Source organism: Acomys minous, assembly GCF_964271855.1.
Source record: "Acomys minous genome assembly, chromosome: 12".
Lineage (NCBI taxonomy): Eukaryota > Metazoa > Chordata > Mammalia > Rodentia > Muridae > Acomys > Acomys minous.
In genome coordinates, this window is record NC_140493.1 from 40,445,348 (window position 1) to 40,471,595 (window position 26,248).

The 26,248-nt window shown below is 44.1% G+C and overlaps 2 protein-coding genes across 2 annotated transcripts in view; one reads left to right on the forward strand and one right to left on the reverse strand.

Moving 5' to 3' along the window:
* The first annotated feature begins 472 nt into the window (after positions 1–472).
* On the forward strand, positions 473–16,087 carry SQLE (squalene epoxidase). The gene is made up of 11 exons (XM_084749149.1): positions 473–1,543; positions 3,159–3,411; positions 6,992–7,172; positions 8,853–8,949; positions 9,674–9,787; positions 9,869–10,040; positions 10,380–10,475; positions 11,631–11,773; positions 12,148–12,244; positions 14,701–14,788; positions 15,614–16,087. Exons 1-11 carry the CDS (start codon positions 1,256–1,258, stop codon positions 15,804–15,806), a joined length of 1,722 nt encoding a protein of 573 aa, XP_084605275.1. The 5' UTR covers positions 473–1,255; the 3' UTR covers positions 15,807–16,087.
* A 692-nt stretch (positions 16,088–16,779) lies between these two features.
* Positions 16,780–26,248, reverse strand: part of WASHC5 (WASH complex subunit 5) — a 53,748-nt gene continuing 44,279 nt past the window's right edge. The window contains exons 26-29 of the mRNA XM_084749148.1: positions 25,204–25,300; positions 23,638–23,791; positions 21,554–21,641; positions 16,780–17,138 (exon numbers count right to left, since the gene is read on the reverse strand). Coding sequence (XP_084605274.1) covers positions 17,082–17,138; positions 21,554–21,641; positions 23,638–23,791; positions 25,204–25,300 — 396 coding nt within the window. The 3' untranslated portion in view covers positions 16,780–17,081. The remainder of the gene's footprint in view (positions 17,139–21,553; positions 21,642–23,637; positions 23,792–25,203; positions 25,301–26,248) is intronic.

Below are 26,248 nucleotides of genomic sequence, written 5' to 3' on the forward strand. Positions count from 1 at the left end.
TCCTAGTTCTGGGATTAGAGATTAAAGGCGGGTTCCACTTCCACCGACTCCTCTCTTTTTCTTTAGTCCTCGCCCACCAATCACGCCAGGCTCACTGGAGGGTCACGTCCTTCACGCTTTTCCACTGTGTGAGCTCGTGCGTCAGGCTAGCAGCTGGGAGTTCCTCCACAGCGTGCTCCACCCTCCGCGGGTGGGACCTGAGAACCCCTCGGGAGCGGGCAACCAGCGGGCACCGCCCCATCCGCCCACCGGGCCCGCGCCCACCCCACGCACCCGCCCCGCACCACGCAACATCGCCCTAGCGCCTCTGCCACTGGCGCCGCGCGGATTGCGCCGCCTGCCATTGGCCAAACGCTCCATAGCGCCATCTCAGCCTACCGCGCGGTGCGCGCTCTCATTGGTTCGGAGCGGCGTAGGAGGCGGGGTCTGGCTGCGGGGCGGTGCCCGATCGGAGCCCCGCCCACTGGTCCCTCGCCTGGGCCGAGCCTGGCGGGCGGCTGAATCGCGTGGGGCCGGGCTGCGAGCGGGGCGCGCGGCGGTTACTCTGGTTACTGTCCGCGAGGGATGCTGGGGACCCGGCGGTCTGGCGTCCTCGCTGCGCTCTGACGGACGCTTTCCCTAGACAGCCATCCGTCCACGAGGAAGGCAAGTGTCGGTCGGACAGGTTCCAGGCCGTGACTTCGGGGGCTTGCTGAGGAGAGATCTCAAGGGAGGGTTGTGCTGCCTGGCTCCAGCCGCGCTTTGGGACGCCGGGGCCATCTTTTGTTGGTGTAGGCTGCCGGGCAGCTTTCCCAGCACCCAGATCCTTCTACGCCCCTACTCCTTCCTACCGAGCACCTGCTGCTGATGACAAAAGATAATTTACAGCTGGACGAACGGACATCGAAGTGTACAGCAACGCTCGCACTTCGCAGCTTAGTAGAGAGACACCTGTCCATCAGTTGGCTGAATGAAGAAAAGTCTAATCAGGAGCTCTTGGAGTAGGCAGGCTTTAAATGCTGCTTTCTAAGACCCGGGCAACTTGAGATACGTTTGCACTCCGAATGATTTCAACATTTGATCTCGTCTGACTGTGATCCTGAAACTATTGACCGGAAGGAGTTCGGCTGGTGTCCCGGGCCCCTTTTGGGAGCTTCATCTTGGGGAGAACCTTTTAATCACCAAAGCCTTCCCGAGAGGGAAAAAAGACCTAAAAAGCCCCCAAACACAAGAATCCTCATCCTTGGCTGGTGCCACCAAAGAAGCTTCTTGAGCCATGTGGACTTTTCTTGGCATTGCCACCTTCACTTATTTTTATAAGAAATGCGGGGATGTCACCCTGGCCAACAAGGAGCTCCTGTTGTGCGTTCTGGTATTCCTGTCGCTGGGCCTGGTGCTCTCCTACCGCTGTCGCCATCGAAACGCGAGCCTCCTTGGCCGCCAGCAGAGCGGCTCCCAGTTCGCTGCCTTCTCGGATATTCTCTCTGCTTTGCCTCTTATTGGCTTCTTCTGGGCCAAGTCACCCTCGGAATCAGAAAAGAAAGAGCAATTGGAGTCCAAGAGGGTAGGGCAAATGAATGGGATGTTATTTTAAACTTAAGGTTGAGTACCTGAAGTTTATAGTTTCTTTAAAAGGCAAGAAAGTGATGGCTTAGAATCGTCAGTATTCTCTTTGGTTGATTTTTCAAAAAAGTTCCCGACTGTCCTATGGCTGCGATTGTTGATTTTAGGGATGATCAAAAGCATTTGTTTCAGATCAACTTAGTGCTGCCTGATCCTCAGATAGGGGTTGGATACTGGTTTGCTAGGAGAGGGTAGAATTACATTTGGAAGACAGAATCACTGTGGCTTCTATTTAAATCTCTGGGTAAAGATGACATTTGTACCTGAGATGAAAGAATTGTGAGACAGGTAAGGCCACTTACGAAAGTGACAGCTGACTGGGGAAAGTGACAACAGTTTGAAAAGCAATAAAAATGCTCAACACTTAAGTATTGGGCAAAAATGCCTCCTCCTGCTTGCCATTGAAACAAGGACTAGCTGAGTGCAGTCAGGGCCTGTCAGGTAATAGTTGAGTGATGGGTCCTATCTTCAGAGCCTGGGTCTTTAAATATTTTTATGTTCTTACTTAGATGAAAGGATGGGGGCTAAGGTAGGAGATAGGAGTAGTAGAAGTCAGATTGTGTAAGACTTATTAGTTATGAATGTTTGGACTACCCCCCTCCCCCAAGAGCATTGGAAAGATTTAAGAGTGAGAGTAACAGCACTTGCTGGTGAAATTTTTGGAAACCACATTGTGGTATGCAACAGTGAAAGATATTGCTATGAGGCCAAGATAATAACGTTGTGGAATGCAATAGTGAAAGCAGGGCTATGGCTATGAGGCTGTAGCAGGGTACCCAGTGTGGCACAGAAGAGAGTGGCCAGGATGAGTTACTGACAAAGCAGTGCAGACTTCTGGCTCTGCCTTCTTGTGCCATGTCCATAGTACAGATTGGCAAGGTTGATAGAAGAAGGGGACTTGGCTCTGAGTTTTGGCTCTGCTACTTCTGGCCATGAGAATGGCTTGATTTCTATAGGAAACAGTTTCCTGTTCTGTTAGATGAGGGTGGCACCAACCATCATGGGTAGTCAGGGAATTAAGTGGCTTCATATCTGCAGAATGCCTGGTGCTATTGCCACTAGTCTAAGGGTGGTATATACTCTGTTAGGAGTAGGTAGGATGGTCAGCAGTCAAGCTGGGATGGAGTGAGTTCTTCTGAGTGATCTCTGAGGTACATATAACATGGAAAGTCAGAAGCTGTGAGAAACCTGCCCCTGTGGATGCCCAGTGTACACCTGCAGAACTAGTAGTTACATGATAGGATTTGTCCTACGTTGTTATGTCTTTGAATGTCACTGTAGCTATTTAGTGTCTGGCCTCATGTGGATTTCTAAATATGTCCATATAACATTTTCTAATTACTGTGTGTATTGGGATATATACATTTGTATTTAGCCAGTATTTTGATACTGATTTTTATATATGTGGTTTGCATTTAAAAATATATCATTGATTTGGTTTAATAATGTTTGGGGTCTAAGCTTTTGCTCAAGATATGAAAGTCAAGTATGCTTATGTAGTGGCTATATGATTTAAATCAACAGATTTGGAAGCTAATATCCTTTCTGTTAAACAGTGCAGAAAAGAAGTCAGTATTTCAGAGACAACACTAACAGGAGCAGCTACCTCAGTATCGACATCTTCTCTGAATGACCCAGAAGTTATCATTGTGGGATCTGGTGTGCTTGGATCTGCTTTGGCAACGGTTCTTTCCAGAGACGGGAGGAAGGTGACAGTAATCGAGAGAGATTTAAAAGAGCCTGACAGAATAGTTGGAGAACTTTTGCAGCCAGGCGGCTACCGTGTTCTTCAAGAACTGGGCCTCGGAGGTGGGTTCATGTCCTCTTGAGGAGGTAGTTGGTGTAAATAAGTGTTCTTCACTCTAGACTGTTCTGCTTTCCTTCCTGCCTTCATTATAACATTTGCATTTACTAAAAACTACGTCAAAATGAGAGTAAAGGAGAAAAGAAACAGTAGTATGAGAAGAAAAGGCTGCCTAGATAATGAAATGTTTGAAAAAAAAAGTAACGTCAAAAATGGAAAACATTGGGCTGGAGAGATGGCTCAGAGGTTAAGAGCACTGTCAGTTCTTCCACAGATCCTGAGTTCAATTCCCAGCAACCACATGGTGGCTCACAACCATCTATAATGTGATCTGATACCTTCTTCTGGAGTGCAGGTGTGCATGCAGACAGAACACTGTATACATAATAATAAATAAATAAATCTTAAAAAAAAAGAGGACAACATTAAGTTTAGAAACCAGAACTAACTTTTCTGGAGTGTGTAATATGTCCCTCTTGTGTTACTGCCTCCAGTCTTTTGCGTAAGGAGGGTTCCCTCCCTCAGCCAGGGTTTCTTAAGTGCTTCTTACATTCATTTAGGCAATGTTTCTTTACTGTCGTCTTTGAATGAGGTGTCGTACGACGGTGTTCTAACAATCAAGACATACTCTTGAGGAGTAGCGCACAAAAGATGCTTAGCTGTCAGGTGTGCCTGGTTTCCAAGGACGCCAGAAGAGCTTGTTGAATCCCCTGGAATTGGAGCTATGGTTATGAGCATTGAACTCTGGTCCTCTGAAAGAGTAGCTAGTGATCTCTTGAGCCATCTCTTGAGAAACACTTTTTTTTTCCCATTAAAACAATTCTTATTTTATTATTTATTTTTTTGGATTTTTGAGACAGGGTTTCTCTGTGTAGCCTTGGCTGTCCTGGACTCACTTAGTAGACCAGGCTGGCCTCGAACTCAAATCGTTCCTCCTGCCTCTGCCTCTCAAGTGCTGGGATTAAAGGCGTATGCCACCACGCCCGGTTTAACAATTTTTTTCAAAGTTGTTTTACTTTACATCCCAGTTGTAGCTCCCTCTCTTGTCTCTTCCCTGTCCCACCCTCCTTCCTTCTTTCCCCCTATTTCCCTCAAAGAGCGGGAGCCCTTCTCCCCTACAAACTGACCCCAGCCTTTAATCCCAGGACTCAGGGAGGCAGAGGAAGGCGGATCGCTGTGAGTTCAAGGCCAGCCTGGTCTTCAAAGCAAGTCCAGGACAGCCAGGGCTACACAGAGAAACCCTGTCTTAGAAAAATAAATAAATTAATATACAAATAAATAAATATACAAATAAAATGGGAGCTGGAGAGATGGCTCAGAGGTTAAGACCACTGGCTGTTCATCCAAAGGTCCTGAGTTCAATTTCCAGCAACCACATGGTAGCTCCACTATAATGAGATCTGTTACCATCTTTTGACATGTAGGCATACGCCCTGGGAGAATACTGTGTCCATAATAAACAATAAACACACACACACACACACACACACACACACACACACACACATACACACACAGAGATACACACATACAGGACTTTCTGTTAAACAGTGCAGAAAAGAAGTCAAATTTAAGAGCACTAACAGGAGCAGCTACCTCAGTATCGACGTCTTCTCTGAATGACCCGGAAGCTATCATTGTGGGATCTGGTGTGCTTGGATCTGCTTTGGCAATGGTTCTTTCCAGAGATGGGAGAAAGGTGACTAGAGTGGGATAGCAAGTCTGTGGTGGGTATAATTTCTGATAGTGAGAAGTTACCTTTGAGTAAAGAAGTGAAGGAGGAGACTAAGCCTTGGAGATACCAGGGAATATGAAGTCCAGGCCTAGCTTTTGCCTTCTGGGAAGAGCCGCCAAGCCTGCTTGACTTTCATGTGGGCGGGGAGGAAAAGTCAACTAAAGAAGGTGGCAGATAGGTCGTGAAGGGAAGCCACTGGAAACGTAAGGAGCTATTGGGGCTCACATTTTAAAAGTGTAATCAAGACTATTATCTAAAAGTATATTCTGAGTAGAAAAGAGATCACAGAGTGGCAAGGCCAGAAACGAGGTTATCTGCAAGCTGTCCCACAGTAGTGAGGGCGGGTGACTTACAACACAAGTCTCAGTAGTAGAGCTGTGTGAACTTGGCACATACTGGAGTTCTGCTTTGCAGGAAGTGTGGGTAGAACCTGCAGATGAATCAGGTGCTAGGTGTGAGAAAGGGAAGGGCCCAGAGCTCAGGTGAGGGCAGCTGTTGCCAAGAAAGCCAGGACTGAGCTCTGGGACATGAAAGGATAGACATCAGTGAGGTGACGCAGGAAGCCTGAGCAGGGCACAAAAGCAGCAATGCAGAGGAAAGCTGACAGACTCCAGCCCTTGAACCAAACCCAAGCATGCTTTACAAAGCAGGGAGGCTCCGTGTGCTGTCCTTTGAGGTTCTTTCAGGACCACCTTGCACTTCTGGCAGATGTGTCAGTATCCAGGAGTAGGGGTTTTGTTAACCTTATATTTGAGTTTCAGCCAATCAGAAATGATTTCAAATTCAAGACAAGCCAGCATTTTATAGCTCTAGCCTCAGGGAACAGGTACACGGCTGTGACTACAAGTCCCAGTGGATTCTTTTTCATCTTTCTAAGATGTATTTGTGTGTGTGAGTGTGTCTATGTCTGTGTGTGTCTGTGCTGTGTTTGTGTCTGTATCAGTGTGTGCATGCATCTGATACAGTTGGCATCGAACTTGGGCCCTCTGGAAGAGCTACACATGCTCTTAACCAGTGAGCCATCCCGTCAGCCCATCTGGGGTATTGAGAACAGCCTTCCAGATATTTTAATCAGTATACCTTTACTATCACCAGTAAGAGTCCTTTAAACATTAACGGGTAACTTCCTCTCAGGTCTGATGAGCTATGTGTGATAGAATTACTTGAAATAGTTCATTGAAGATAAGAGGCTTTCTAATATAATATTAAGTGGGCCATTTTGGTTGTGGACTTTAGTTAATGAACTGATTTCCATATAGCTTTATGTTTAAACAGTTTTTTGTTTTGTTTTGCTTTGTTTTGTTTTGTTTTTCGAGACAAGATCTCTCTGTGTAGCTGTGGCTGTCCTGGACTCACTTTGTAGACCAGGCTGGCCCCGAACTCACAGCGATCAGCCTGCCTCTGCCTCCTGAGTGCTGGGATTAAAGGCGTGTACCACCACGCCTGGTTCATGTTTAAACAGTTTTAAGGCTATTTTATGTTCTCTTTTCTTCTTCCTCCTTTCTTTCCCCACCCTACTTCCTGTTTCGAGTATACTTGTTTCTGCACTGGGGCACCTGTTAAGAAGGGACGATTGTTCTATATCTTTATGAAGAGCACTTCTTGCTTGTGTCTGAGGACAAGTGGTCACAGAGCCAAATGGCTGTGCTGTTAACCTGATATGCAGTCGTGGGCTTTTCTTCGGAGACATTTAAGATTTGTATACTAGTTATATCAGTTGTTCCATTCTGCAGCTGGACTTAAAGCTTTGTAAGGCAGAGCCTTATATTCACTATCTGTGTGTTTCTTGGTACCGTTCTTGGTAACTCCCAGTGTATTAATACAGTTGTTTGAACTGAACTCTTTTGCAGATACAGTAGAAAGTTTTAATACCCATTTTATACATGGCTACATAGTTCATGATTATGAAAGCAGATCTCAAGTTCCAATTCCATACCCGGTGTCAGAAAACAACCAAGTGCAGAGTGGAGTTGCTTTCCACCATGGCAAGTTCATCATGAGTCTCCGGAAAGCAGCTATGGCAGAGCCCAAGTAAGACCACAGCTTTAAATATGTAATGTTCAAGAACCGAACCTGGGCCGTGGGGTCATGGGATAATGGTTAAGAGTACTTTCTGAGGCTAGAGAGATGGCTCAGAGGTTAAGAGCACTGGCTCTTCTTCCAAACATTCTGAGTTCAATTCCCAGCAACCACATGATGGCGCACAACCATCTATAATGAGATCTGGTGCCCTCTTTGGGCATGCAGGCCTATGTGCAGGCAGAATACTGTATACATAATAAATAAATAAATCTTTTTAAAAAGTGCTTTCTGTTCTTGCAGAGGACTGGAGTTTGGTTTCTCGTGTCCACGCCAGATGGCTCACAGCCCTCTATAGCTCCCTCTTCAGAGGGTCTGGTGTCGTCCTCTGCCTTCCTCAGGCATCTGTGTACATGTTTTTGTGGATGCACACACACAGAAAAAAAATATGTTGTTATGCAAGTGAGATTTCATTGGTGTTCATGAATGTTTTGGCATGGTCTAGATGGCATAGATATAATGAAATAATTTATAGTTAATATGTAAGAATTTTAGAGAATTTTACTTTAAGTAAGAGGTAGGTGATTATATTTAATTGGAATTAGAAGGCTGCATAAGTGCTGTGACTAAGTCATATGCCCATGTGCCCATTTGAGTCTGTGTGGTTATTACACCTCTTCTAGAAGGAACAGAGGACGGCAAGAAGAAATCCCTGTTCTGCTTTTCCTGAGGGCCTAGTCTGACAGGACTGGCAGCTTTCTTAATTATTAACTTATCGTCCTTTAACAATAAATAAGGAAGTTTTAAAAGTGCGAGCAGTCATGTGGTTGACACAAAGCTGGATGGTGACAAAGTAAAGAAGTCAGTGGACTTTTCCTTAGAGCTGCAATGTCCAGTGTCCATAGAAGTAGTGTTCAATGTATACAAGTGGGAGAATGCCTCAGATAGAAAAGTTATGATTTTTCTGATGGATATAATTACTTTAAAATTTTGTCATATGCCATATGTCATGGGTATGAGGCTTTCCACGGGAGCACAGTTGGCCCATCAAGTACCATGCCGCTAAAGAAAACCAGCGGACTCACCTAGTAGCTATCAAGTGTTTATGGCTTCTTTGGGATCTCTGCCCCGTCTTTGTGCAGGGGTCCCTGAGCCTTGGAGAGGGTCTGATACCGATGTCCAGTGTGGCTGAGCATTCCACAGCGCTTACTTTCTGCACTTTGACCAGTCATGAGCGTTTTGTATTAGCCACTTTCCACTGCACAGACACTTCTCTGATGAGTATTAAGACTGGCATGAATCTGTAAACTTAGCATTTTGATACTGTGTCCACTTAGCAAATATAAATAAATTACTTCTAATAATTCATTCATGTATGGCCATGTTTGAGTATCAAATTTTTCTGTATTTTTTTAAATGAATAATTAAAGACATGATGCAACTTTAAAAATACTTTTAAAATAATTATATTTGTAATATGTACTTGTACATTACAAAGTGAAAACTAAACATAATTCTAAGCATGCTGAAGGCTTTCTGCTTTGTGCTGTTGCAGTCTTTTTGCTGTGTACATGCATGTACACACATTTCCAGTTTATGAGTGCAAGAGTTAAGAGAGTAAGGGCTGTGTCATGGCTAAGGGAAATGGCTCAAGTGTGCTACTGTAGCAATGTGTTTCTGTTCATCCTTTAGCGTAAAGTTCATAGAAGGTGTTGTGCTTCAGTTACTAGAGGAAGGCGATGCTGTGATAGGAGTGCAGTACAAGGACAAGGAGACCGGAGACACCAAGGTGAGCTAGAGCCAATGCAGTCTCCTCCTACCCCTCGCATGTGTGTGAGCACGCGTGCCCGGGTGTGTGTGGGGAGGTCAGAGGACCACTGTGCAGTGGGCTCTCTCCTTCTGCTTTAGGTGGGTCCCAGGCACGGAGCTGTGTCACTGTACATGTTGATAAAGTCAGACCTAAGAAAACGTTGAAATCAAGTAATAGTGAAATAATTTCTGGTTTATGCTAATGTTGGTCTATCAAAGAGAAGGAGGCATTGGGCCCTTCTAGGCTGTTCTACAGGATCAGCTCTTCCTACATACTGGGCTCTGATAGGGTTACCAGGTTTTCTTTGCTCACAGTATAGTAATGTCCGTACATATTGTCACATGTATAAAAATGCTGCTTCTTTCTAGCCACTCATTAGGCAGCACCATGTGCATCAGGTAATCAGTTGTTGGTGAAGTTCGTAGTGAGTCTTCTGCGGTGCATCCTTGCCCTGCAGTTCTTCCTCCTGTCCATCATGCTGAAGAGTTTTGGTAGTTGTGATGGCAGAGCTGCGAAGGGAGATGACCTCCAGGAGCTCAGGAAGGGTCGCTAAGGATTAGGCCTTCATTCTCTTGCGTCCGTAGGGTGCTTTCGTGCTCTGTGAGAGTGTGTTGTGCTTAAATATTTCCCTGTGCACTTTGTGCTTTAGAAGACTGGGCCTTTTGCTTGCCTCTGACCATTGCTGGTTGTTCCTGTGTCACAGGAGCTCCACGCCCCGCTGACTGTTGTCGCAGATGGGCTTTTCTCCAAGTTCAGGAAGAACCTCATCTCCAATAAAGTTTCTGTTTCATCTCATTTTGTTGGCTTCCTCATGAAGGTACGGGGGATTCCAATTGTAGAAAAATAAAAGCAGCTTGAAATCTGAAAACTATTAAGGTATTTTCTTTTCTTTTTTTAGAATGCACCACAGTTTAAAGCCAATTTTGCAGAGCTCGTACTAGTCAATCCGAGTCCAGTTCTCATCTACCAGATTTCACCCAGTGAAACTCGGGTACTTGTTGATATTCGTGGAGACTTGCCAAGGAACTTAAGAGAATACATGGCCGAACAAATTTACCCACAAATACCTGGTAAGAACTAGGGTTTGACCCTAATTGTAATCTCCTATCTAAAGCCAATTTCACAGGGGCCCGCTTTCCAGTTTTTCTGAAAGCCGTGCCTAAAAGAGGCCAGAGATAAGCATAGCTGTGAACAGCAGTGTATTTTCTGTGATGCCAAAATATGTGGATGCATAAGGAGTTGCATAATGGATAATTTTATTAATAAAGCAGGTGATTTATTGAAGGGACTATGTAACATCCACAACACATATACAGTTTAGAGTTCTTTTACCCTTGATAAGAAGATGTCTGCTAATTTGAAACTGAAAGGCTCAAACCTCTTCTTTGGGTGGATGGGTTTAATTGCAGATCACCTGAAGGAGCCATTTCTGGAGGCGTCTCAGAATGGTCGCCTTCGGACCATGCCAGCAAGCTTCCTTCCTCCTTCCCCAGTGAACAAACGAGGTATCTTTAGCATTATTTTATAATGTTGCCATTACTTCAAATGACATATGATGAAATTTGTGATCTGGCTTTAACGAAGTAACTCCAAGGTTACCTTGGCATACTAAGTTCTCACGGTGAGAAAGAGCAGGAGAAGGAGCATTGGTTACCTAAACACGTTCCCAACATCAAAGTCTTATGACATACTTATTATTTAACTCTGGCTTTGTAGAAGATGCTGTGTCGGTCATTGGGAGCAGTACAAGGGAGTTAAAAGTTAGCTCTTGGCCTGGAGGAAATCAGTCTTATAGTTAGGAGCATGAAGTTGAGTTCACAGTTCCCAAAAAACTGTATTCACAGTAGCATGGATTCAGTGTTTGAGGGTGGCCAAGGCTGGGTGGGGGTGGGGTTCTGAAGGGGAAGGGCGGCTAGGGAGGATACATTGCTTGGGCATAAAGCTGTACAGGAGCTGGAAGGTGGACAGTGGGAGGAGGCACTGAGAAGTAATGGAATCTGCAAAGCTGCTCCCGGGATGGCTGAGCTATAGTGGCATTCCAGGGAGCTCCATTCGATTCCTCTGACTGGTGTTTTTGATAGATGTCATAGCGATTGATAGCTGGGGTGTAGTTCTGTCTTTAGTTTATAGTTTAAAGGCTTATCATGTGGATTTATTTACACATGTGTTGCCATGTGTGTGCAGTGCCTCAAAGACTAGAAGAGGGTGTCAGAATCCCTGGAACTGGAGCTACAAATGGTCCTTATGTGGGTGTTGGGGATGAAACTTAGGCACTCTTACCTGCTGAGCCATCTGTCTGTCCCTCCCTCTTCTGTCTTGTATAGTCCAGACTGAAACTATATGGCCAAGGATAACCTTGAACTTCTGGTCGTCTGTCCTGCCTCTACTTCTCAAGAACTGAGATTATAGGCACACACCATATGTGGGGCAGGCTATATGTATAATATTTAGTTTTATCCTATGTAGACAGTGGAATTTAATGCTTAAAAAATTATTTTTTGTTGAGATAAAGATCTTAAGTTAATCACTTCAGCCACAGCAAATGTAATTATAATTCACTCTTGGGATAGTTTAGCTCCTGTAAATCTTAAGTTCGTTAGCACTAATGTTTTTGTCTACGAGTTGTTCAGGATTTCTTAATCTTAGTTCTCTTTCTGCAGGCGTCCTTCTTTTGGGAGATGCATATAACTTGAGGCACCCTCTTACTGGTGGAGGAATGACAGTTGCCTTAAAAGATGTAAAAATATGGAGAAAACTGTTAAAAGACATCCCCGACCTTTATGATGATGATGCTATTTTACAGGTAAGAATCTAGAGTTTCCTCCCCCAAAATGGCTCAACGTACATTTTGTTTAGGATTGAGCAGAGTGGGATCCCTGTGGGAGTCTGTCCTTGGTAGCTCGTGCTTCGTGCGTCCTGTCTAGTTCGGGTTTAATTTCAATCAGAGTCTTTAATGCTTGTTTCACTATATGTTACACTAGATTGGTTCAGGCCACCTTGCCCAGAGCTATAAGCTTAGCTTCAGAGTCACATGACCTAGTGCTCTGGAAACGAGTTTGGCAATACTCCCTGCAGATAGGCCCGGCCTTGAGGCAGACACCATTTTGAGGAGATTATAAGCATTAGCTTATGCTTCTTTCCTCCTTACTAGGTAATAAATGATATTTTTATTTCTAGGCCAAAAAATCATTCCACTGGTCAAGAAAAAGGACCCATTCCTTTGTTGTGAATGTGCTGGCTCAGGCTTTGTATGAATTATTTTCTGCTACAGATGGTAAGTGTAGATGATTTTAAGTGAACATTACTGATTTGTAGATGTTTAAGCGTTCTCAGGTAAGGGGCTAAATTACAGAAGTTAGTAGTTACAGTGCTTAGTCTGCAATCACAATGCACCCAACTTTGCCAGCTGCCAGCTTGATAGTTCCTTCAGTGTCTGGGCGTGGTGTGTGCAGCACTGCATCTGCAGGCTGCTGGCTTCCTTTGGAAAACACCCCTCGCAGTATCTCAGGAACGCAGCCATTCAGTGCCTGTCCACACATGGAGAAATGCTGATGAAAGGTCTTTCTAGCCAGGTTTGGAAAAGCAGTGCAGCCTTTCACTTTGTATACTGTTGTGAATTTCTTTTGAAGCATTATTTACAACATGAATAGGCGCCTCACACTGAGGTTCTTTCTTGCTACAGTGCACAAGTGGCACTCATTGCAAATAGGCATGTGCTTCGTTTTGTTTTCTACTACGTGGAGAGGTTGGCCGTTCCTATTAATAAAAATTTCAAATTCTAAGCTAGATGTGGTGATGCGTGCTTGCTCTCCTAGCTATTCCTAGCCTAGGAAGCTGAGGCAGAAGGATTAGGTCAGCCTGAGTTACATAGTAAGATTGTATCTCAAAACAAACAAATGACACTGACATGGTGTATCTCAAAGGAAATGATACTCTGGTACTTGCCCCTTTCTACCAGTGTATCACACTCACAATAATAACAAAATTTAATTCTTTTCTTTCTTTTTTTTTTTTTTTCCTGAGGGTTTCTCTGTGTAGCCTTGGTTGTCCTGGACTTACTTTGTAGACCAGGCTGGCCTTGAACTCAGAGATCCACCTGCCTCTGCCTCCCAAGTGCTGAGATTATAGGCATGCACCACTACACCTGGCTATAAAAATTTATTAAAAACCAGACTAAACCAAAGTAAACATCTGAGATGATTTAAGCTCTTTGCTGGAGATTCTTGGTGCCATTAACAGAGAAAGTGGAATGCTTCTCATAGACTGGCAATCTGGCACCTCCTGGTAAAGGAAACAACTCATCCATTGTGATGTGCAAGGCCGGTCTGGATGAATTAGAGTGGAAGGTAAAGTGGTTGCTTGGGCAAGTAAGAGGAACAGAATTTTAAGTTTTGAGTTTTCTAAGCTCTTGGATTCTTACATATCAAAGCTGCCAACGACATGACAAAGTTAATGACAGATCCAAGGGAACTTTATGGAACAAAAATTTACCGCATTTCATCCTTAAAAATAATCTTGTAAAGAAAAACTAGTCAGGTGTGGTGGTGACGCAGGCCTATTTTTAATCCCAGCACTCTGAGGAGACAGAGGCAAGTGACAGATCTCAGTGAGTTCCAGGACAGCCAATTCCACACAGAGAAACCCTGTCTCAAAAACAACAACAACAACAACAAAACCCAAAACAAATAAAAACATTAGTTAATAATTAAAAAAGACTTAAATAAAAAGAAAAATCCAGCGCACACCTTAATCCCAGCACTCGGGAAGCAGAGGCAGACAGATCTCTGTGAGTTTGAGGTCAGCCTGGTCTTCAAAGCAAGTCCAGGTAAGCCAGGGCTACACAGAGAAACCCTGTCTCGGGAAAAAAAAAACAAAAACAAAACCAAAAAATCTTAAAATAACACTGCCTCTAAACTTTTGTTTTTTAAAGGCTATTTATTTTGTTTTGAAGGCTTCGAATTGTATTAAAGCATTTTGTGGATATGAGGTAGATTTACTTCTTGATAGCCTAATGCTGAGGTAGGACTGTGGGTTTAGGCATCTCAGAACCTGAGTTTTTTGTTTGTTTGTTTGTTTTTTTGCTAAAATTGTTTTTTTTTTTTTAAAAAAATAGTAATAGCATACCAAGTATTTGGTGTTATTTAATTTACAACAAAATCATATGTAACTTAAAAGTAACTCAAGGCCGAAACAGCTAGCCTGGGGCTGGAGAGATGGTTCGGAGACTAAGCGCACTGGCTGCTTTTCCAAAGGTCCCAAGTTCAATTCCCAGCAACCACTACATGGTGGCTCATAACCATCTGTAATGATATCTGGTGCCCTTTTCTGGTGTGCAGGTGTACATGCAGGCAGAACACTGTATTTTTAATAAATAAATAAATCTTTAAAATAAGAAAAACAGCTAGCTATCTATACTGTTCCCCTCTAGACTGTGAAGAACTCCTAGTGCCGGGCGTGGTGGTGCACACCTGTAATCCCAGCACTCGGGAGGCAGAGGCAGGTGGATCACTGTGAGTTTGAGGCCAGCCTGGTCTACAGAGTGAGTCCAGGACAGCTAGGACTACAAGAGAAACCCTGTCTTGAAAAAACAAAAAAGAAAACAAACAAAACAAAAAAGAACTCCTGGCTGCTAAGAAGTTGTCATGCTTGGCAGTTTTATATCTTCATTATTTTTTTCTGACATAAACATTAACACTCTAAAATAAAAAATAATTTCTACATTTATTTTAGATTCCTTGTATCAGCTACGGAAAGCTTGTTTTCTGTATTTTAAACTTGGTGGAGAATGTGTGACGGGTCCTGTCGGGCTGCTTTCTGTGTAAGTTCCAACAGCAGAAGGGAAACAGTCTTAATACCATGGACATTTCGTTACATTCTAGTCACAGGTGGCCCAAAGAGGCCAGGATGATGTCTCAGTGGTTACAAGTTTGCTGCATAAGCTTGGCACCCTTAGTTTGATCCCTAGAATTCAGGTAAAAGAATGCTACAGAGCTGACCTCTGGCCTCCAATTGACATGCACATGTGTGTGTGTGTGTGTGCGCATTAATACAAAATAAAAGATTTAAAAAGTGGCCTGAGGAAATGAACACAGGGAAACCGCACTGTGCTGTCCTGATACAGAAAACTGCTTAGAAGTGCTGAGATGTGGTGGCTAAACCTTTGAGTACAATTGATGATTGGTTTTCACCTGTGTTGTCTTCACATGTCTGACCCTCAGGAGCCAAGAATAACTGAGAACTCCAAATTCAATATTAAATTACTGGCTTGAAATTTAACAGTAGTTTAGCTAGTGCAGACATCTATTTGGGAAGTCTGAGGAGGGACGGTCCTCAGGGCACCTCTTACTGATGTACAATCAGAGTATCAGTTCTGATGTCAGGCCAGACCACAGCAGGCTGTTTAGTGCTTCATTTTGGATCTCAAGATTAGTGGAAGAAATATGACAAGAGAGAAAGTGACTACTGGCTTCTCAGAAGGGTTATTTATTCTAAGTAGTTTTTTTATAATCTAAAAATATATTCTTGCACCCAGTGTAACAGATGAGCGTAAGTCCTCAGCTGTGGCGTGCATTAAGCTTCTATTGATGACACATCATTTGGACCTTTGTGAATACTTTTAACCATCTATTTCTTTGTATTACAGATTGTCTCCTCACCCTCTAGTGTTGATTCGACACTTCTTTGCTGTTGCAGTGTATGCCACATATTTCTGCTTTAAATCAGAACCATGGGTGACAAAACCGAGAGCCATTTTCAGTAGTGGTGCTATACTGTACAAAGCGTGCTCTATAATCTTTCCTCTCATCTATTCAGAAATGAAGTATCTGGTTCATTGAAGGGGAAACCACTTGGAAGTCACGTCCATTGAGACGTGAAGAGGATGTATAGAGCATAGAACTGTATGACTTCTACAGTGGAGACTCAAGGACCAGACTGTGTATAAGCATGTAAATATATGCCTTAATTGAGGATTGAAAATGAAGGGTCAAATAAGCTAGATGTTTAAAAGAATGATTGTTTCCACAAATTAGTGCTAACACTCAAGTTTTTCTTTTGATTTCAGTATTTGGGGTGACTCATTTGGGATATAACCAATAAAATGAAGAGTGAACTCTTAGGCTCTTGTTTTTTGTTGTAGACTTCTTTATGTAGCTTCATGGTCCCAGAAAAGATAACCCAAGTGTGGTAGAAAGTGTGGGTATTAAGCCTGTTCTATATTGTGTGTGTGTGTGTCTATGTGTTCGCGCATACGTGGATGTGGTACACATGTGCATGTGGAAGGCTGAGATAGACATCGTATGTCTTCCTTACTCCCTCTTCATATTGTGTATATTTGAGGCAGGGCTCCTGCTTGACCTGGAGCTCTAGGCAGCTGTTGTTTTCTTCGTTTGTTCTCTCCAGATGAGTGTCACTAGCTACAAGTTCAGGCAGACTCATGCCGTGCCTCATCCAACGACGGCAGCTCCCTTGCAGTGCAGTTTTCATGTAGAAACAAGTTAAACCTTTATAACCCCGCCCTTGGCCCCTACTGCCTCCCACATAAGGAAACAGACAACCTGGCTGTCTGGCTGGGGCGCAAGAAGCTGAAGAGTAGCTGGCTCAGGGAGTACTCCAGGGTGCCTGGGGCTAGAACATGGAAACCTCAGAACACAGGATACAGGACATGAATTGAGTTTACTCCTGGGCTGTCAGTGGTCCTGACGGGCCTACAGTGGATGGAGCATCACCCTCCAACCCCCAAGCCACCTGTCACCTGGGTGGGGTTTCTAACAGGGTGTCAGTTTTTTAATCACAAGCAGGGCAACTCCGTCCTGACAATGCTACTTTACTGACGATCTGGAGTTGCAGAGTAGTTCTGTAGAACATAGGTGAATTCATCCATCACAGTTACACTGAGCATTTAGGGGCAAGTACAAAACAGTTCCGCTTCTGCGTGATAAAAAATTCCACGATACCATGATTTAGACAATAGATTAGAGCTGAAAGCCATCTGAAAGAATGGCCGATGAGTCCCACGGTGGAGGGAACTGCAAGGTGGATGAGCACTTGAGTTTTCATTTCCAAGTTCATTTTAGTCACAGGAAGACCTGTCCCTGAAGCAGGAGGAGGAGTCACAGGACGGTTCGGAACTCATCGAAAATGAAGTTAGGCACGTGTGCTTCAGCCACCTGGGATATTAAGCAGAAATTAAATCATGACACTGTAGCAGATCAGATTCACAGTTTTACATAGGTGTTTCAGGAAGTGAAAATCCCAGTGAAGCACTGGGATGGGTGAACTAGGAAACAGCCCATCGTTGCGGTGGCCTGCCGTAGGCCTCTGCTGTGCACCACTGACACACTGCCTCCCCCACGTGCAATCGCACGGAGGCTTGGCTCTTAAAGGCATTTGCGTCTAGGAGTACACCAATGAGAGGCACTGAGGAAGAGAAACCTGAGGCCAGGGGAAGACCAGGAAGGTCTTGAAAGGCCTGCATCCCTTTAAGTGGTTTTAGAAGCAAGGTGGAGGCTGGGGTGGAGGTGGGGTGGGAAAAGGGAATAGGTGATATCTGAGCTGGAGTTTGAAAACCAGCTGGACTTTTGTGTCTGTGATAATGAAGGTGTTCACCTGCTAAGCAGAGGACATGCAGCAAATGTGGACACAAATATCAGCACAAAAATCCTGAGAATCTAAAACCAACGATCAAATCTGTACTGTTCCAATCCACACAACACACTCAAGCCTGGGATCATGTAACTTTTTAAGCATAGAGATTCTATTGATATTCTGACAGAGGCTTAAGCATGAGGGTAGGAGAAAAGGGGCGCTCAGAAGCAAGGCGCATCTAACTAGGAGAAAAGGGGAGCTCAGAAGCAAGGTGCATCTATGGATACAGCTCATCATGGAAGGGTTGATGGACTATGCGATCTCAGGTTCCCTCTGTAAAATCTATGCATACCCTTGCACATGTATTGGTGAACATTTGCACATATATGCATTGTGTCTGTTAATCTCTAGTAGGTAAATTCCTAGCAGCGGAATTTCTGGGACTCCAGGGTAAATACACCATAGAAGCTTAAAACAACAGACAAAGCTGAATTCCCCTCAAAGTCTGGAATCACTATATTCCCATCCATACAAAGGAAAATAAACCCTTCCAAGCAGAGTCCAGTGTTTCACTTGTTGCCAGTATAGTTGGGGTTGCCTTTCCCAAATATATGCCCTACTTCACTAAAAACTACCTGTTAATATCCTTTACCCACCAGCTGAATAGGTAATCTTTCTTTACTGAGTCGAATGAGAACACTATTAATCTATTTTTTTGGTTTGTAGGTAATAGTTCCTATTTCACCTCTTGGTTTTTAAAGAGACATTTGACTACATTTAATCTGGCATTAATTAGAGATCGGGTCTGACTCTTTACCTTCCCATTTTCTTCTTATGGTGAGGAAGCTGTGTTGGTACATATTTGGCTAAATGTTTGCTAACTGATCTGCTTCATACTTCGTACTAACTCTGTGTGCCACTAGTTTTAACAACATGGGTGCTGTTTTGAGCCCACACCACAAGTCACCGGTCCTAAAGCCACCACATGACTATGGCCTGTTTATCCTGATGTGAGGCCACTTTGTCCTATACACAGTTTTATACACAGAATTTGTCCATTGGTCCTGCTGTTCTCATGCCAGTATGCCAGTACTTTCATTTTTGTAGTTTTGTGTGTTAATATGTTCTATCTTATACCTTTTTTTCCCTAAAGAAACAGCCCTTTATAAAAAGCCAAAGTTTCAAAAACAAGTTAAAGATTAACTGGGGCTTTGATTATAATTACATTAAATCTATAAACTTGGTATCTCAGAGCTATGTACATGTATAGTAGGTGTCTCAGAGCTATGCACATGTATGGTAGGTGTCTCAGAGCTATGCACATGTATGGTAGGTGTCTCAGAGCTATGCACATGTATGGTAGGTATCTCAGAGCTATGTACATGTATGGTAGGTGTCTCAGAGCTATGCACATGTATGGTAGGTGTCTCAGAGCTATGCACATGTATGGTAGGTGTCTCAGAGCTATGCACATGTATGGTAGGTATCTCAGAGCTATGTACATGTATGGTAGGTGTCTCAGAGCTATGTACATGTATGGTAGGTGTCTCAGAGCTATGTACATGTATGGTAGGTGTCTCAGAGCTATGCACATGTATGGTAGGTTTCTCAGAGCTATGCACATGTATGGTAGGTATCTCAGAGCTATGTACATGTATGGTAGGTGTCTCAGAGCTATGTACATGTATGGTAGGTGTCTCAGAGCTATGTACATGTATGGTAGGTGTCTCAGAGCTATGCACATGTATGGTAGGTATCTCAGAGCTATGCACATGTATGGTAGGTGTCTCAGAGCTATGTACATGTATGGTAGGTGTCTCAGAGCTATGCACATGTATGGTAGGTATCTCAGAGCTATGCACATGTATGGTAGGTGTCTCAGAGCTATGTACATGTATGGTAGGTATCTCAGAGCCATGCACATGTATGGTAGGTGTCTCAGAGCTATGTACATGTATGGTAGGTATCTCAGAGCTATGCACATGTATGGTAGGTGTCTCAGAGCTTTGTACATGTATGGTAGGTATCTCAGAGCTATGCACATGTATGGTAGGTGTCTCAGAGCTATGTACATGTATGGTAGGTATCTCAGAGCTATGCATATGTATGGTAGGTGTCTCAGAGCTTTGTACATGTATGGTAGGTGTCTCAGAGCTATGCATATGTATGGTAGGTATGTCAGAGCTTTGTACATGTATGGTAGGTATCTCAGGGCTATGTATATGTATGATATCTCAGTGATATGTATATGTATTGTATCTCAGTGATCTGTATAATTTGAAAATCTCATTTGAAACAGACTTTCAGAATCTTACATCTTTCCTCAAATTGTTCCTATTTCTGCTAGTGTCTGTTCTTATTTTTAAAAATATTGTTGAGGTCAGAGCCATTGTTAGACCCCTTGGAGCTGAAGTTACAGGTAGTTTTGAGCTGGCTGATGTGGGTGCTAGGAATTGAACTCAGATCCTCTGCAGGAACAGTGTGTGATCTTAACCACTGAACCATTGCTCCCGTCCCTAGCTGTATTATTAATTACATGACTGCCTTCATACTTCTATGAATGGGACCTTTTTTCCCCCCCACATTTATTATATAAGTAACTTATTTGTTGAACTTGTTTTGATTTTGCTTTTTTTTGTCTTTGTTTTGTTTTGAGACAAGATCTCACTCTATAGCCTTGGCTGGCCTGGAACTTGCTATATACTCCAGGCTGGTTTCAAATTCATAGAGATCCATCTTCCTTTGCCTCCCAAGTGGTGGGACTAAAGGTGTGTGCCACCACACCCAACTTTTATTCTTTCTTCTTCTTCTTTTTTTTTTTTTTTTTTTTTTGGTTTTTAGAGACAGGGTTTCTCTGTGTAGCCTTGGCTGTCCTGGACTTGCTTTGTAGACCAGGCTGGCCTCGAACTCACAGCGATCCACCTGCCTCTGCCTCCCAAGTGCTGGGATTATAGGTGTGCACCACCACTGCCCGGCTTCACCTTTTAATCTTTACTCAGGGCTTGCTCTACTTCTGAGCTAAACTCCAACCCTCTGAGCTCATTTTGAAAAGTTTTTCCATGATTCTTAGGTTCTCATTACATTCTTAATAAGCAGTACAAGCTTTGTTTTCTTCCCAAATCTGTTGTATGGGTTCCTTACCTTGTCTAACATCTGTATAACAAAACAGGAGCAAGTGGCAGTAATATCATACGACTTAACAAGAATGCTACTGTCATTTCACTAAGTACTGCATGCTTATGAAGTTCTAAAAGGTCATCTTGGCTTCTGTTATTAAAAAGTACCTTCCATTAAGAAAAGGCTTTTTAAACAAAGATTTATTTATGCACACGGGCCATGGAATGCCTTCAGAGGTCAGAGAACATCTTGTGGGAACCAGTTTTCTCCTTCTACCACATGAGTCCTGGGGAATGAACTCAGATTGTCAAGCTTGGCAGCAAGTGCCTCTACCTGACAATCCATTTTGTTGGACCCTATTTTTCATTTTTAAAAATAAAAAATAATTTTTGTAGCATCCGTTTTAGGTCTTTACATTTCTTAAGTCAAAATTTCCTTAAACTCCGCAAGGTTGATATTAGGAGGGCAATGAAGGAATTTCCTAGAAGGTAAAAGTCAGTTCTTCACTTGTAGAAGCAGTGGCCACATACAGCTTTGGCTGTGGCCTGGACTTATCCTGCTGCCAGGGCTCAGTTGTTATGGAGAAGGAAACAAAGCATCTGTGGCCATTTCTTTCCCTGGCCAGTTAGGAATCCCTTCCTTGCTTGCTCACCTCACTGAGCTGTCCCTGAGGTGGGTGGAGAGTAAGCCAGGAGGGCGCCAGAAGCCCTCACTGTGCAGGGAAGGCAGGTGCAACGGAGAGCAGGGGCACACAAGTGGGGAGGGGCTGGGAGGCATCTGCTGAAGAACTACAGGACTTCACTCCTAGTGTACCCAGGGCAGCTGTTCCTACTGCTTATGGATTGGTCATCACCGTCATCCTTTACTTTCTATGGCTTACCCTTCGGGGGAGCTTTGTGTACCGGACATAATCCTCCAGGAACAGAAGGGCACCCACAGCATCTGCAGGCATTTCAGGCATCTTCTGGCTGTAAGAGAAGTATGGGTCGGTTAGCGGCTTTGTATGATAGCAGCCCTTCCTTGACTAATGAGCAGCATACCAGGTCTGTAACAAACTCACAGGCACCCTCTTGATTGCTACGAAATAATTATCCTGTCGTATTTAGGAACTGACCCTGCAGGAAACAACCTACCCAGGGGTTGGTGCGATGGCTCAGTGGGTAGACACCTGCCATCATGAATGACAGATGACCTGCGTTCTATGCCCGGAACCACGAGAGCAGGAAAAGAGCTGGCTCCCTTGTTGGGGGTTGGACTGGTACTATGTGATCTGATGCTAATCATTGTCCCTCAAGATCTGGCTGCTGCCCAAATGAGCAGACACTCTCGTACCCCAAAATGATGTTTGTAACCTTGCCTCCCTGTTTGACCAATAAAAAGCTGGTACCTGGGCAGGGCCAGAAGAAGGTAGGCATGGCAAAGGTTCAAGGACTTGGGGAGTGAAGGGTCTTGGGAAGGAGAAAGGGGGACGAGAGAGGAAGAGAAGGAAGGAAGGAAGGAAAGAGGAGGCCATGGGTTAGGTAGAGGAGAAGCACATGGCTGGTGTGGATGGAGGAGTCAGCCCAGACAAAGAACATTAGCAAGTATTTGGGATTATGGATGGGAGGTAGTTTAGGGGATTAATATCTGCCCTGTCTCAGGTGAATCAGGGCTATTTTAAATGATGGTGTCTGTGTCTTCATTGATTGCTAGCAGGTTAGAAAATATTGCTGTAATAGTAATTAGTCTTACAATAAGCATTAATTAGTCTATACTTCTAAATTAGCCACAACACTACCTGGAGGTTGTCTTCGGTCTTCCACATGCACACACATGTGTACACACACAGACAAACAAATGTAGTGAAAGAAAAAAAGCCAAACCTTAACCTTGTCTCCGGCTTGTAATATGGTCCTGTAGTCTGTCTAGAGTCTAGACAGATGGATCCACACTTTAGACCCATCTCCCTTGGGTGGCTTTCCTACTCCATGACTTAATCAATGCCTGACAGGTCCCACACATGCCCAACCTGTCTTTCAGCTGCATTTGTACTGCACACTCCTTTCAAAGTAAGTGAGTAGCCAGGATGGGTGGTACCAGACCTGCAAGCCCACCTGCTCTGGAAGTAGATGCAAGAAAACTGTGAATTTATTGCCCACCTGGGCTATAGACTAAATCCAGGACCAGGGAAACAGCGAGACAATGTTTCAAAGAGTAAATGGAGGACCTGGGTATGGCTTAGCTTTATGTATACAAGGTCCTAGCGTAGCAGAAAGATCTGCAGTATGTTGGCAAACCAACCAAATGGTAATGCACTAACTTTATGTTGTGACATGGCAGATGTTCTCCTGCCAGGCTGACCCTTTCAGGCAGCAGAGCTTGGGATGCAGCATCCTAGGGCCATGGCTTTTGTTTGTGTTTTCCTATTCTAGAAAACTCACAAATGAACAGAAGGGAGCAAAGAATTAGAAGAAGCTGAAAGCTTATATGTTTTGCTATCCAATGACAACTTGTGATTCCTGTTGTGTTATACACCATGAACTCAGACTTTTCCCTGCCCTTGACACTGAGAAATCACTCTTCTTTAGTGAGTGCAGTCACGTCTCAGTGGTGGGCACACTGAGAAGTGTGGCCCCTTTGGGGAGTGGAGCCACGTCTTGGTGGTGGTCCAGTAGGAATCCAGGGCTCCAGTGCGCTGAGAGCTGGCTGCACACGGCAGTCACAGGTGTGCACTTTCTTTCTCATAGCGTCTACTACTCTCCATCAGGCTCAGTCTTACAGCGTCCCTGCCAGTCCAACTACGGGCCAATTCCTGGCAGGGTGACCAAGGGTAAGCACTGTGGGGATTGCTCCTTGGGGAGCTGACCTGACTTATGTGTAGAGACGCACCATTCCGCATTCCTGCTTGGACAGTCATGAGAGAGAGCTATCGTGAGAAGTTGCAGTCCCTTTTGTGACATTAAGTTCCACTGTTTCTGAATGTACCTTGTGCACTGCTCCATTGTGGAGCGGATAAACTGGCCAATCAGTGCCAGGAATTGCTCGGTGTACCGGGAGTGAAACTGCTTTAGCAGAGTGAGCAGGCCCAAGATGAGCGGCGGCCAGTCAACAGGATCGGCAGGCTTCCGGCATACCATGCCTGTGAGGGAACATATTACAATACCCAGTGAAGTACTTGCTTTTGACAGTGGTCACTAAATATCAGCCCTCATCGATGTCATCACTGCTGGCCTGTGATTATTTTAAGGAAGCAGTAATTCTGAGCTACCTCTTAAACTAGCTGTGAGGTTGGTGGAACATTCATTTTGTCCTACACTATTAATGCCCTCTATGGTAGACACTCACCATGTACAGTAAATGAGAAAACCGAAATAACCTCAAATTGGCTTCAGCTAATGGTAGCATGGTTAGATACCCAGAAATGCCTTATAAGTGAAACCAGTTAATATTCTGGTTAAAATGCTGTAAAATTATCTTTAATAACATTTTTGATTGTTAAGGTAAGAAAAGGAGCACCGAGAGATGTCCTGTCTGAGTCTGGAGACTAAGCGTCCCACTATCATGGGACAGCCTAGCGTTAGTTTCACCAACAAACAGCACCTGGCGGGAGGAGGCCAAGCTGGAAACCAATCAGCACCGTGCTCCCGTCCCCCTGCAGTACTGATAAGGGCACAGTGCTTGGCATGGGGAGGAACTGTCAGGGGAACAAGGCCTAGGGCCAGGGAGTGTTTCTGAATGAGAGGAACTAAAAAAACAAAAACAAAAACAAAAACAAAAAACCCCCCAAAACTCTAAACTTTAGGTCCTAAAGAAAGTCCACAATTTTACTTTAAAAACATTTTAGGAGATTGGAAGGAAAATAAGGAAAAGATACATTTTGATGTGTTTAAATAAGAAAACAGCAATACAGTCCCATTTGTAGGAAAGTTCTTGCAGTGTTTCTGACTGAATGACTGTAGTGCTAGGTTCTCATGGCACTTGAAAAACCAACTAAATATTACGGGGAGCTAAACAAATTCTGCTTAATTAGATGAAAAGTCTAGAGACAGAGGACGAACCTGAGAATCTCCTAGGTAATATAGAGATGTTCACAATAAACTGGTCACCAGAAAATTAGTTATATTATTAGCCAGAACACCTATAATGAAGCTGTTGGTAGCACATATTCTGACATGTAATCATGTGTACATTACAGTCTGAACTACACATCAGTCCTGTCTCCTTAACTGCACTGTAACTCCTATTACAGCCCTGACAGCCAGCAGCACATGGGCACCTGTATGAGCAGAACATAAATGTAAAGAAGTTTCTTTCCACCATAATCAGCTACTCAGGCATTGGATGAGGAGAAGCAAGTTAAGACGCTGTTCATTCCGTAGGAGGCCAGCATACTTGGCTGATTGGAACCCACTGTGTACACCCCATCAATGGTATTATATTGCAGTGACGCAATGGCACTATTTCAGTCTATGACAGCATTATGTGCAGAACTGTGTTCTTAGACATTGATCTACTGCTTGTTTATCACAAAGCAAAAACTTGGCATCGTACCTAGATTTTTGTTATACTGAAGTTTTGGCAACTGAGCAATCAAAAACAGAAAGTTGACGATCGGGAAATAAGGTAAGCGCTTTGTTGTTATATAAATCTGGAAAGAGAAAAACACGAGAGATGTACGGTTTCTTTATCGTGCAGATTATCACAGAAAACAGTTTCAAACAGAACGCTCTGATATGCCTTCAGTTTGCTCTTCTGACTGCCTCCAATTGGGCAAGTTCTGTCATTTGCTGCCTTTGGAGACTTACTTATATATGGCGCCATGCATATACAGACATATTTTAGCCCTTTAGCTCTCCTTGGAGAGAACAGCTTTGTTTAGAGACTAGAGTTCCTCCACCCCAGTTGTGTAAATATCACGCCTGAAGGAAGAGGCAGGAGGTGATGAGCAGGAATGGCAGGGGACAGCAAAATGAGGAGCCATGACAGTGTGGGCCTGGACATATGGCTCAGCAGCTGACCATGGGTGCTCTGCAGCGGACTCCAGTGCAGTTCCCAGCACTGACATGGTGGCTTACAACTGTTCTTAACTCTGCTCCAGGGGACCTGACACCATCTTCTGGTCTCCTTGGGCATCAGGCACACACACGGTGCACATACACACAGGCAGAAAATACTCATACACATAAAATACAGCTTAAAAAAGAGTAGTTAAGGAGATACAGGGGAAAAGAGGGAACATGAAACAAAAGGAAGAGGGAAAAGATCTAGGCAGCGGAGAACAGAGTGCCAGCCTCTGCTGAGGAAGAAAGTGAAGTTCTCCTTTATCACATGCTTCCCGGGCAGAAAAAGCAGGGCAGACAAAGCCGTGCCACCCTTCATCTGATCTCCAGTCCACAGAAGGGAGGGCAGCTCACTGGTTCAGAGCCCAGGCTTGTCACTGGCTAGCTCCCTCATTAGCATGGAGCCTGGCTCTCTCCAAGCCTCAGGCTCCTCTCCCAAGGGGGGCCTGTTCAAGGGACTGCTTAGCACGGAGCACTGGGATCTCAGCTACCCTTTAGGTTCATCACCTTGGTTTTATTTCAGACAAGGTCTTATT

What these genes read in the sequence shown, in the direction of transcription:
- SQLE (XM_084749149.1), top strand. Translation starts at nt 1,256, where the DNA reads ATGTGGACTTTTCTTGGCATTGCCACCTTCACTTATTTTTATAAGAAA. An exon ending in AGGAGACCGGAGACACCAAG is followed by an intron (nt 8,950 to 9,673) that starts GTGAGCTAGAGC and finishes CCTGTGTCACAG; the next exon opens with GAGCTCCACGCCCCGCTGAC. An exon ending in CCTGTCGGGCTGCTTTCTGT is followed by an intron (nt 14,789 to 15,613) that starts GTAAGTTCCAAC and finishes TTTGTATTACAG; the next exon opens with ATTGTCTCCTCACCCTCTAG.